Source organism: Eublepharis macularius, chromosome 5, assembly GCF_028583425.1.
Source record: "Eublepharis macularius isolate TG4126 chromosome 5, MPM_Emac_v1.0, whole genome shotgun sequence".
Lineage (NCBI taxonomy): Eukaryota > Metazoa > Chordata > Lepidosauria > Squamata > Eublepharidae > Eublepharis > Eublepharis macularius.
The window spans coordinates 59291828-59304239 of NC_072794.1; the positions used below are offsets into that span (position 1 = coordinate 59291828).

The window sequence follows — 12412 nt, forward strand, 5'->3', positions numbered from 1 at the left end:
ATCCGCTGATGAATGGCTGGCCGGAATCTGCTCCAGACAATTTGGCTAGGGTTTTGGAGGCCATGACTGGGTGGTTGAAACAGAGCCAACTGAAGCTGAATCCTATAAAGATGGAGCTCCTGCACTTGGGCCGGGGGCTCTCAGGGCACCACTTGTATGTTGGTGCAGGTGGCGAGGAGTTGAGCATGATCCTGGATGCCTCCTTATCAGTGGAGGCCCAGGTCTCGATGGTTGCCAGGTCTGTGTTTTCCACTCTTTTCCAGATCAGGCAGCTTATCCCTTGCCTTTCAGCCCATGACCTAGCTGCAGTGATTCATACAACAGTCACCTTCAAGTATGACTACTGAAACTCACTCAACGCTAGGCTGCCCTTTGGCCTGCTCTGGAAGCTGCAACTGGTCCATAATGCAGCAGCACGTGTTTTGTTCACGTTTATTATTACAGCACTGTGCCAGTATAACATCCCTCTAAAAGTTTGACGGGGACTCCATTCCAATCACATAACACCGGTTTTGTGTCAGCTGCGCTGGTTCCCAGTGGAATTCTGGATCAGGTTCGAGAGTTTTGTTTTATCCTTTAAAGCCCTTAACAGACTGGGACCAGCATACCTGCAGGACCACTTCTCACTATACATTACCTTTACATGTACTGGTGGTTGTTGGCCCTAAGGAGGCTCACTTTGTCTTGGCCAGGGCCAGGGCCTTTTCAGCCCTGGCTCCAACCTGGTGGAACTCTCTGTCTATGGAAACTTGGGCCCAGCAAGATTTACTATCTTTCCGCTGGGCCTGTAAGACAGAGATGTTCCACCAAGCATATGGTGATTGAGGCATGTGGGCCATCCTATTGACCTCCTACAATAAGGGGGATGCTGCCCCCTGGCTCTGCGATGTATCTGGCAGCTGGCCACCCTGCCCTACGGGATCTTTGATGTTGAGAATCTATACAATATGTGTGCTGCTGTGTTTTATTGAATTGTACTGCTGTAAGTTTTATTGTTACGCTACCTGTTTTTACCTTTTATATTATATTTAATGATGTCATCTGCTCTGAACCTGTTCACGAGGAAAGTGGACTATAAATATAATAAAATAACTTAATAAATAGTGCAAATAGATCCCTTGCCTGTTTTGCTTTGTTCTACTCCACTTTTAAAAGAGATTTATTGATTTTATTTTTATGATTTTAACTGTTATTTATTGTGTTTTAAATTGTGGTTTTTATGGTGTGACCTGCCCTGAGTCTGCTTGCAGGGAAGGCGGGATACAAACAAACAAACAAACACACAAACACAAACACAAACAAACATCACTCATTTTAGCAGGCTAAGCATTGGATGGAGAACTTGATTACAGTGAAGTGCTTCTATTTCCTAAATGAACGAGTGTAGCATTATCGATGGTTGTTGTGGGTTTTCCGGGCTGTATTGCCGTGGTCTTGGCATTGTAGTTCCTGACGTTTCGCCAGCAGCTGTGGCTGGCATCTTCAGAGGTGTAGCACCAAAAGACAAAGATCTCTCAGTGTCACTTCAACAATACATTTAGCATTATCATTGTATGCTGTTAACCTTAACCATTTTTATTGTTTTCCCCTCCTTTAGGGACCTCCAGGTCCTCCAGGATTACCTGGCCCAGCCGGGAAGAGAGGCCCAAGAGTGAGTAAAGGCTGAAATGTTTTTTATTTCTAAAACACAATAATTAATGATCAAATCAGGTGCACTTTCTCTCTCTCTGATGTTAATGTCCATTATTGTTGCATGGCATAAGGCTTCCTCAAGCCAAGTAACAGGCAAAACAATTCATTTTCTTTGCACTTTCATGGAATAATATTTGTATTAAGGTGTTCACAAACAACCTCCAAATTTGCAGCATGTTGGTATACTGTTACGATAATCCTTAGGCTTTTAATTCCCTCATCATCTCTTTGATTCTGAAGATTAAAGGTCACGTTCATTTGCTTGTTGGAATGAAGGGAAGTGGGCTTCCTAGATCACTGTATTCTAGAGCTAGAAGTAGAAAACAATGAAGAGGGAATTGTTTACAGCTGGATAGAGGAAAACTGTCCCAGGACATTCTTAACAGCTCAACGCAGGCATGATCTGAGGGCTGCAGGCAACATTCCCTCTACATGATACATGTTGAAATACTCCAGGTTCCACTGCTTTCCAAAAAGTCTAAATTCTGTTTAGAGTTGCCAGCTCCTTGTTGGGAAATTCCTGGAGATTTGAGGGAGGGTGGAGCCTAGAGAGGGCAGGGTTTGGGGAGGGGAGGGACCTCAGCAGGGAATAATGTTATAGAGTTTACCCTCTAAAGGAGCTGTTTTCTCCAAGAGAACTGATCTCTGTTATCTGGAGATCATTTGTAATTCCTGAAGATGTCTAGGCCTCACGTGGAGGTTGGCAATCCTAGTTTGGTTCCAAGCCAGCAAAAAGGATGCTTGTTCAATATTATCAATGTTAGCCAAATTACCACTACAATTTGATTTGTTTATTCTAACACTGTTTTGTATTTTTTGCATCAATAAATTTTGAATCAAGGGCATCCACTGGTTGGCAGAAGTTAAATCTTTGAAGGCCTTGGGGGGAAAAAAAGCATTGAGAAGCAGGTTTCTGTCTGTGTGTTGGGCGGGGGGCTGTCCTTCTGATATTTTTTAATGACAAAGTAGTTGGAAGTGTTGTCAAGTATTTTAGTATCCTGGAATAGGATACTGTGTCCTGTTTGAGTTAGGCTATGTTCGACAGAAAAGAGGCATAATAAAAACATTAGTAGACTGTGCAAGACGGATATGTGAATCGCACTTTCTCAATGAGGAAATTAATCATCTAAACTACGCACTTCAAGCAAATGGCTATTCCAGAAATGAAATCAGAAGAGCAAGTAAACCAAGGATAAATCAAACAACTAAGGAAAAACAGGACAAGTGTTTTTGCCATATATCAAAGGAATCACTGATCAGATGGGAAAGCTTATGAAAAAGCACGGCTTACAAAGAGTATTCAGACCCACCAGAAAAATACAACAGATGCTACGTTCAGCAAAAGGCAGTAGAGACCCCCTCACCTCTGCAGGAGTATACCGTATACCCTGCAGCTGTGGACAAGTTTACATCGGGACCACAAAGCGTAGCATCCAGACAAGAATAAAAGAACATGAAAGACACTGCAGACTTGGCCATCCTGAAAAATCAGCAGTGGCTGAACATAGCCTAACTCAAACAGGACACAGTATCCTATTCCAGGACACTAAAATACTTGACAACACTTCCAACTACTTTGTCAGACTGTACAGGGAAGCCATTGAAATTCATAAGCATAAGCACAATTTCAACAGGAAAGAAGAGACTTTAAGAATGAATAGAGCATGGTTTCCAGTCCTGAAAAACACCAGGCTAACAAAACACTCTATACCCGACAATAGCCCTGCAAAGAAGATTAGCACATCAAGCACAAGAACCTCCTCAGGATACAGTGAAGCCTCCCTCCATTAGCATTCCATACCCTGGGAAACTCTTACAGGATGACTCAGCCCAACCCTACCCCTCCTGAGTAGATATAAATGACCTGCCAACATCTTTTCCACACTGTGACACTGAGAGATCTCTGTCTTTTGGTGCTACACCTCTGAAGATGCCAGCTGCAGCTGCTGGCGAAATGTCAGGAACTACAATGCCAAGACCACGGCTGTACAGCCCGGAAAATCCACAACAACCATCGGTCTCCGGCCGTAAAAGCCTTCGACAATACAGCATTTAGACTTCTAAATACTTTTCTATGTAAAATAGTACACTTTTATTTGTTGTTAAAAGATACTTATCTTATGCTGTTAAAGCAATAAAATGAGTTTCGATGAGAAATAAAGTAAATCATATGTATACCCCATATACCTATGAATCCCAAGGTAACTCTTACAGAGAATTTTCTTACTCCTGAGCCCGAACCCGCGTCATTCTGAGTCATTTCCTCAATTTAATTAAAGAGAGAGCTATTTTAAAGTTATTTTAAAGTATTTGTTTTCCATCGTAAATCTCTGGGAAACTGTGAAATGATTGATATTCACATGAATTTCTCAAAATGTGTGATCAGCCATTCTGCTTTGCTGTTGTAATATCTGTAATATTTACTCATTTGCTGAACGATTAAGAGATATTCCTCAACCTGTTACGATTAATACTGACTCACCAAGTAAACATGGTAGTCTGTCTCTGTAAAATTCGACTACATGCTGATTCCCATGCACATTAGTGAGCTATGAGGACCTCCTTAGTATACATGGGCACGAACCAGAGTTTGGGCCGTTTAAAGGGCCCTGCCGCTTACATGCAGCAGGTCCCTTTAAACTATCAGCTGACAGGCTTGCAAGGGGCAGGAAAAGTTTAAATGGCCATTTCCCCAGGGAAATGGCCATTTAAACTGCCCCTTTAATGCGAACCAAACGGACCAGTTCGTGGAAGTTCGTGCAAATGAGCTTCCACAAACCACTGGTTCACGAACCACGAAACCAGCTTGGTTCGTGCGTTTTTTTGGTTCATATTTAGGTTTATGCCCATCTCTTCTCCTTAGTCAGATTGTGATACTGTCAGGTTTGCAGTACTGAGTTCCAGAAAGTAGGGGAAGGGGCAAAGGGGCAAAATCTGCTTCCTTTTTGCCCCTCCCCAAACATGTGATGAGATCTGTCAAAGCTGATTGTCCTGGCCAGTTGTTGATTGAGGATATGCAGTCCTGGAGCACACAGAGTGAAGATCATGAAAGACAACTGCTGAAAAGTTGGGAAAGCTCTGCTTTCTCAGGATCAGGGGCTGCAGAGGCTATCAGCTGATGCCCAAGTAAGGCAGGGAATTAAGGAGCAGCTGCAGGCAGAAGCTATCCTCTTGTCTCACTGCCCTCTCCCCCTTGCATGGTTACAAAAAATCTCCCTACTGATGGCGGAAACCCTGGTTGCTGACTTCCTTCTTTAACTGGAAAAATATATGAATTCTATATTTGTCCTTCCAGTGCTGAACAAAATCTACCCAGATTTCTTTAAGGTCACCATGTTCAAAATAGATACAGGTTATTGGGTGCAGCATTTGGGAAAGCATGCCAGACGTGTTTGGAATTATGCAAATAAAAGATTCAAGTGGCATTTTTATCTAGCAGTTTGGAACGTTGTTTTTGTTACTGTGTTGCATTGATGTTTGAAAGATGTTAGGGGCTCGTTAGCTATTAAGTTCCCGTTTCCGGTGCTAGTGTGTCTGACGCTTTAAGCTGTGTTCTGCATTAAGGAATTCTGTTTTTTATAATTTTGATTTTTATTTGTTCTTGTTATCTTTTTTTCTGTTCATTATAAATTCATTTAGATGTTCTTTCATTTTGTTTTGTCTTTCTCATTTTATTAATTTTTTTTGGCTATTAAGTTCACATCCTCTCTTTCATCCTATCAGCGCCAAGTTAAATTAGTTTTGTTAAAGAAACATTTGGGAGATGAAGAAAGATTTTTCTTTTGAGTACTTGTTTGTTGCTCTTAAATAAATGTGTTTATTTTGACATTTATGGTTTGGATTACTGTATTTTTAATTGCTTTATTCTGTTTTCTTTGCCACCTTGGATCCTTTGGTAGAATGGAAGAATAGAAATATGTTAAATAAATAAATAAATAAATAAATAAATGTGTTTTTAATTGATGACTTCTTTCTATGTTTTCTAACCTACTTTGGATCTGTAAAGGGCAGAATAAAAATAAACCGAAAATCTAAATTTAACAAATTAGAAATTCATAGGGAATTGGGTTATTTACCTCATTTTGACTTCTTTGCAGTGGAAAAAAAACAGTAACACAACGACTTTTCTGTGCGCTAATAATATTCAAGGACAAATGTTCATGTATTGTTTTTACCAAAGGCTGTTTTTTCCTTCCTCTTGCTGTTCTGTGTTCTGCTATTCTGTACTTCAATCGTGCAGGGTATTCCAGGCCCACATGGGAATCCAGGACTTCCAGGGCTGCCTGGTCCAAAGGTAAGCTAATATATAAATAGCACATCCCTCTGAATCATAGAATATTCTTATGTGTGCTTGTTTGGAGTTGCCACTGCCAGAACCTTCTTGCACTAAAATTAGTCATTTAATTGGCTTATAAATGAGGCCCCTAACTATAAACAGTAAATGTAACCCATAAATGATGTCAAGTACCATAGAACAGTAATATACCTATTGATCTTGTGCGGTTTTTATTACCTTCATTAGTCATAATTTTTCAGAAGTGAATCAGAATTAATTCAGAGGTATATGATGATCATTTAACCTGGTAACCTGCTTTAAAAAACTTGCTCCAAGAAAACATGTCAATACTGTGTCAAGGATATTGTTTCAAGTATTTTGATTTATTCCAGACACCTTTTCAGTATTTTTTTAAAACCTGAGAGAATAAATAAAGCTTTGATAGATTAAAGCCTAGGAGGTGATTCCAAACTCAAACCCTAGCAGCACAAGCTTCTTAAATAGCTTCAGACAGATTTGTGCAGTTGTGGAATGCCTTCAGCTCATATTTAGTTATAACAGTTTGATAGATATGTTCATGATGGGGGAACAACCTCAGCCATGATTTGTTTTAGTGTGATTCCTCATGGCAGGAATCTGACCTGTAGCAACAGGTGTTAAAACCACTCCAGGCTATGAAAATATATCAAATAGGCCTTGCACAGTTTGACATTGTAAAACAAAGTAGCCCAGTGATTGCTGGGTGCCCTCTTTTTAGTATCTGGGCAATAGTAGAGCAGCCAAGAAAAATATGTTCAGAATGTATGTGGGGTGTGCAATGTTTAAAATAGACAGAGCCATCCATCCATTGGATATAGTCCATGGCATAGTCTCATTCTTTGGTAACCTAGCAGGAAATTTCAAAGGTGAATTGTTAGCTAAATCAAAGTCAGTTTGTTGGTTTCAGCCGTTCTTTGTGGTCCTAAACAAATTGAGTTTATGCTTTATTTTTTAGCAGGCAGAAGTTATTTGTAGATTTAATGCATAAATTAGTTTTGCATGTGTGTAGTGTTTGTTCCTTGATCTCCTGGGGCCAGGATGTAATTCTGGGATGTTTGTTCCTTGACCTCCTGTGGCCAGGATGTAATTCAGGGACTCTCTGCATGGAATGATCTGGCATGGGTGAGAATGGATGGGATGGAAATGTGCTTGCCTGGCCGTATGGCTTGGATTTGGGAGGGGAGGATTGAGTGGCTTGTTTGGGCTATGGAATGCCTATTAGTAACACTATGTGATACTGGCTAGTTGATTGGTTACTGCATTGTCTGGTAGCCAACATGACTTATGGAGATGGGGGGGGGACAAAAGGAGAATGGGAAAGTCAATTGCGTGTGTGATGGAATACACTTTAAAGAAGGAGTTAACAATTGCCTGGAATGAGAGCTTGCTTGACAGGATGCTCCCTTCTCTCTGATTGGCCAATCAGAACCAGGCTTCAGGATGACAGTTGGTTGCTGACAGGATTTTGAGGACAGTGTGTGTGAGTCTGACAGGGAAGGTCAGACAGGTTTCCACGTGGCATGAGGAAAAATAAATCTTTTAACCTAACTGTAACATCATTATCTTGAGGATGGATTCGACTTCAGAATTTCGAGTATAAAAGCCAGCACAAGCTGAAACCCATTTACACAGCCATGATAGAACTGGGGGTATGTTTTTGACAAAGTGTGATTGAGTAGTAAGTGGAGACTCCCATTCAAGCCAAGTGAAGAAGGGTTAATTTTTCTTGGGTGAAGATTAATTCTTGCCCAGTGTCTAAAGGGGTTTGGCTCTGATGAGGATCCCGGATCTGTTGTAAAGGGAAAACACTTTTTGAACTAACATCAGGAAACCTGAGTTGTAAAAGGGAACTCTGTGAAGAAATATTGTTGTTGTAACAAAAGTATTAAACCAAACACCTCTCATTGTTAAGAAGAAAGAATAAGCAACTAAGCTTCAAGAAAACTATTTTGCCTGTGTCTTAAAGATTATTCTGCTCTACCAACAAATTTTGAATGCAACAGTCCCCAATGCCATTTCCAGCACAGAGGAAGAGGGCTCCTGCTTTCTACCATCAATAATAATAATAGTAATAATATTTGTTATTGTTATTCGATTTGTGGTCCGCTATCACTGCAAGCAGGCTCAGAGCAGATCACATCCAGTTAAAACATGTACAATATACAATATAGACAATATGGACAATTAAAACTGGTAGCATTAAAAGAGCAGTTGCAATTGCACAACCCACCCTCAGAGCGCATATTGCACAATCCCGCATGTAATCATTTGGGCCCACGGTGGCTGATGGTAAACAACAAATAAAAACAGATGCTGGGAGGGGGTACTCCCCCCTCAGTGGGAGGCCAAGGAGGAGGCCCACTCACCTCAAACACCAAAGGCCTGGCAGAACATCTCGGTCTTGCAGGCCCCACAGAATGATAATAAATCAAGTTTATAAGTTTGGCTTAAAAGCCAAAATTATAATTGCTTATCAAGGTGGGTCACAAAAGAACTTTAAAATCACAAATAGAGACATGCTACTTGGGGCTGCTCAGTCAAAGCAGGCAAACTTGGATTTTGGCAGGAAAATCTGCCTCAGAATGGAGGAATGAAGGGGGGTCTATCATAGTGTGGTGAAAGAAGAAGGAAGAAATAGAGAATACAGATATGAAGGAAAGGGGGAAGAGAGAGAGGCCCTGGAGGAGGGGGCAATCCACACACTATAGAGATGGCAAGGAGGGGCGTAATTTGAATTAGGACCGTGGTGTGTAGGGAGAGGGTGCTTTACTGAAATAGTCTTGACGAGCTGCTGTTTGCTTTTTTGGTACATGTAGCACTAGCCAACAATAAAGATAAGTTTCCACTTTACTGTGAGGCAAGTGGCGGCTCCCTGGGGCCATTTCAGGGTGGGAAAATGACAGGCTTAAGCATCCTCTCCCACATGCTATGGTTCTAGTAGGAATTGGGCCCCTATGTGCCTGGGAGGCACAGAACATCAGAATACTTTGTAACAAGTGAATTGGCCTTGAGGAAGAGGGTTAATATTAGTCTCAATAGAGTAGCAGTGGCTGTAAGCAAGGGCTGTAAGTAGCACCCTTAGGAGGTTCATGGCCTTGAGTCATAGGAGGAGGGAAAGGACTGTGTGTTGCAGTAACCTTGTAGGAAAAAACCCATAGAAATACATAGTGTGTGGCTCTCCAGAACCTGCCAGATGTATTTACTGGGGCCATGGTGATCAAAATGAGATGTTCAGTGTGCGGCTCTTGGAGGGGGAATGACAATGTACAGAGAGTTAGAGAGCCAATTTTTGCAGAAATGTTAAACTGTTTTCACATGGGTCAACTCTGTCTTCATACAGAAATATTTAGTTGCTAATGACCCATGTCATTAATGACCCATGTCATGTAATGACCTCTGATATATGCATAAAAGAATTCTTGTAGGGATGAGTAAAATATATTTCTTTTACTACTGAAACATCGTGGTACATCCTCACAAACATAAGACAGACGTTCATATGAGCTCAAGGCAGTTTTTAGGCCTAAGCCATGTACTTTTCTTTTTAGGAACAAACTGCTAGACTTATAATTACATAAATTTACCTGAGAGTTTGGAATTGTTCCTGACTGCTCTCAATTAAGGTAATTATATACAGAAAATGTAGGTTAACAGTGCAGTCCTAAGCAGAGTCACAGCCTTCAGAGCCCTTTGACTTCAGTTGACTTAAAAGGGTGTATTTCTGCTTAGGTTTGCTCCATAAAAGCCTATTTAAGTATTTTCTTAATTTTTATAATCGTACATTATAGCGATTATTGTACTATTATAAAAATAATGCCTGTTAGTCAGTTGATCAGAATGTATTGTTGAAATCTGTATATCACAGAGATATTTCCTTTATCAAGGAATAGAAGACATTTAGAAATAATTATCCCATTATAACGAGAGTTATATTCTAGTATATAACTATTTCAGAGGTTAGGTGGCTACTGTATGGCAAACCACAGGTATAAGGAGCCATCACACTTATATTTCCCAGTTTTGTCTGCTTACGAAAACTACCATAGTAGTAAATTTGTTTCTTTTCACTTTCAGGGCCCTAAAGGTGATCCAGGATTCTCTCCTGGGCAAGCAAAACGTGGAGTAAAGGTAGATCATTTGGTGATTTAAGAACTTTCTGTACACAAATGTTTAAAAGTCTTGCCAGTATTTCTATTATACAGTAGACTAGTTATGTTTTAGTCTTTCCTGAATGTTTTCAGTATTAAGCTATAGAGAGGCTATATGTACAAGGGGATTGTGATTTGAAAACTTACCATTATTTTATCATTAAATTATATGCCTATGCCTAAAATTGCCAAATTTAGAGCTGTACATGAAATACCCTTTACCTATCTATAAGTATAAAACATTACCTCTAAGTAATATCCAAGAGTCACTGAGATAGTGCTGTGTGTGTGTGGAGGGGGGTGGGAATTTTGACAAAATTTTGCAGGCCAAAGAACTGATTTTATTTTGGACTCCCCATTCCAAACTTAATCCCTTTGCATAGTGCTGTACAGAAGTTTATTTACAATAAGAAACATGGTCACCCAGAATGATAGAAGTATTTGCCTTCAAAAGAATTGTGAAGGTACAGGGGTTGATCATAGGATACATTGCTGGCCGATTTTTATTTGCCTCTCCCACTGTAGGCTTCTTGCAGAGCCCCTATGCTATACTTAAGGATCCTCCAAGGTTAAGGAGCAGGACAGTAGTTTACAGAGGGAAGGGGGAGATGGGAGAGTTCCATTTCACAAATCCTATTGTGCTTGTGGTGCATAGAATTCAACTTACTATGTACATATACACAATAATGTTAAGGCTGTTACTTCTTTCTAATAAATATCATGAGGAAACCCCACGGTTTTGTAAATGAGGGGACTCTTTTGCCTTTGTCTGTGTTTACACGATGTGTCTAGCAGTGGGTGATTTCTGGAGAGGTGGCTAAGCAATATTCTAAATAAATAGTAGCCATGTCTTTGAATGCCCTGGATAGCCCAGGCAAGTCTGATCTTGTCAGATCTCAGAAACTAAACAGCATCAATCTTGGTTAGTAATTGGATGGGAGACCGCTAATGAAGACCAGAGTTGTAGAGGCAGTAATGGCAAACCACCTCTGTTAGTCACTTGCCTTGAAAACCCCACCAAGGGTCACTATAAGTAGACATGGGCATGAACGGGGGGAAAAACCCGAACATGTTGTTCGTAGTTTGTTGCTGTCGACAAAAACGAACAGACAAACAGTAACGAACATGTCCCGTTAATGAACATGTTCGGTGTTCATTGTTCGTGGGGGCCAGAATGGCTCCTGTTGGACTCAGAGAGCCCATGTTCACAGGGAGTGTTCAGCAGGCTCCCCTCCAGCCATCACCCAAGTTTGGTCAAGATTGCAATATGGATCTTGGGCTTATACATTCCCAAATCCAACACCCCCAGGAAACTCCCATTTGATACAATTGGAGCCATCAGTTGACTTTGGCCCTGTTTACAAGTGGAGGACTTGAAGGTGGGCCGCCTTCCCTGTAGGGGGCAGGGGGTCCGGCCACTTGCCAGAGGCACCCCCCATGTGCCTGCCCGCCCACCAGGCCTCAGAGTACAGTACTGTACTTTCCTGCATAGACAGAGACGTGGGTGATGAGTGCGGCTGCTGGGCCTGGTGGGCTTGGGGAGGTGGTGGTGGGCCACCTCCCCTCTGGGGGGGCGGGGAGTCTGGCTGCATGCCAGCAGCACCCCCCATGTGCCCACCCGCCCACCAGGCCTCAGAGTACTGCACTGTACTTTCCTTCATAGACAGGGACGTGGGTGATGAGTGTGGCCGCCGGGCCTGGTGTGCTGGGGGAGGTGGTGGTGGGCCACCTCCTCTCTAGGGGGCAGGGGTCTGGCCGCTTGCTGGTGGCACCCCTCATGTGCCCGCTCACCTGCCAGGCCTCAGAGTACTGCACTGTACTTTCCTGCGCAGAAAAGGACGTGGGTGATGAGTGCGGCTGCTGGGTCTGGCGGGGGGGGGGTGGGGGGAGTCTGGCTGCTGACAACCAACATCACCCGCCTTCCTGCTTTCATGGAAAGGATGGGAGGAAGAGGGGATGTCGTTTGGAGTGGTCAGAGTGTTCCAGAGAGGGAGAGGTTAAAAGAGGAACCGGGAAGTGGGAAGATCCCAATAGTTGTGAGGCCTCATCTGAGGATCCCACTGAGGTACTCAGTGGCGGCAGCTAACATCACCATCTTCCTGCCTTCATGGAAAGGATGGGATAGACAGGACAGGAGAGGTCGTTGCGAGGGGTCGGAGTGGTTCCAGAGAGGGCGAGGTTCGAAGAGGGACCATGAACTTATCAGGGAGAGAAGAACAGAGGGTTACCACTTCCTGGCCGCCTTGTGGAGCAGGAC

The 12412-nt window shown here is 42.3% G+C and overlaps 1 protein-coding gene across 1 annotated transcript in view; it reads left to right on the plus strand.

Moving 5' to 3' along the window:
• COL24A1 (collagen type XXIV alpha 1 chain) overlaps positions 1–12412 on the plus strand; it is a 259353-nt gene that overhangs the window by 31509 nt on the left and 215432 nt on the right. The window contains exons 5-7 of the mRNA XM_054980368.1: positions 1598–1651; positions 5933–5986; positions 10082–10135. Coding sequence (XP_054836343.1) covers positions 1598–1651; positions 5933–5986; positions 10082–10135 — 162 coding nt within the window. The remainder of the gene's footprint in view (positions 1–1597; positions 1652–5932; positions 5987–10081; positions 10136–12412) is intronic.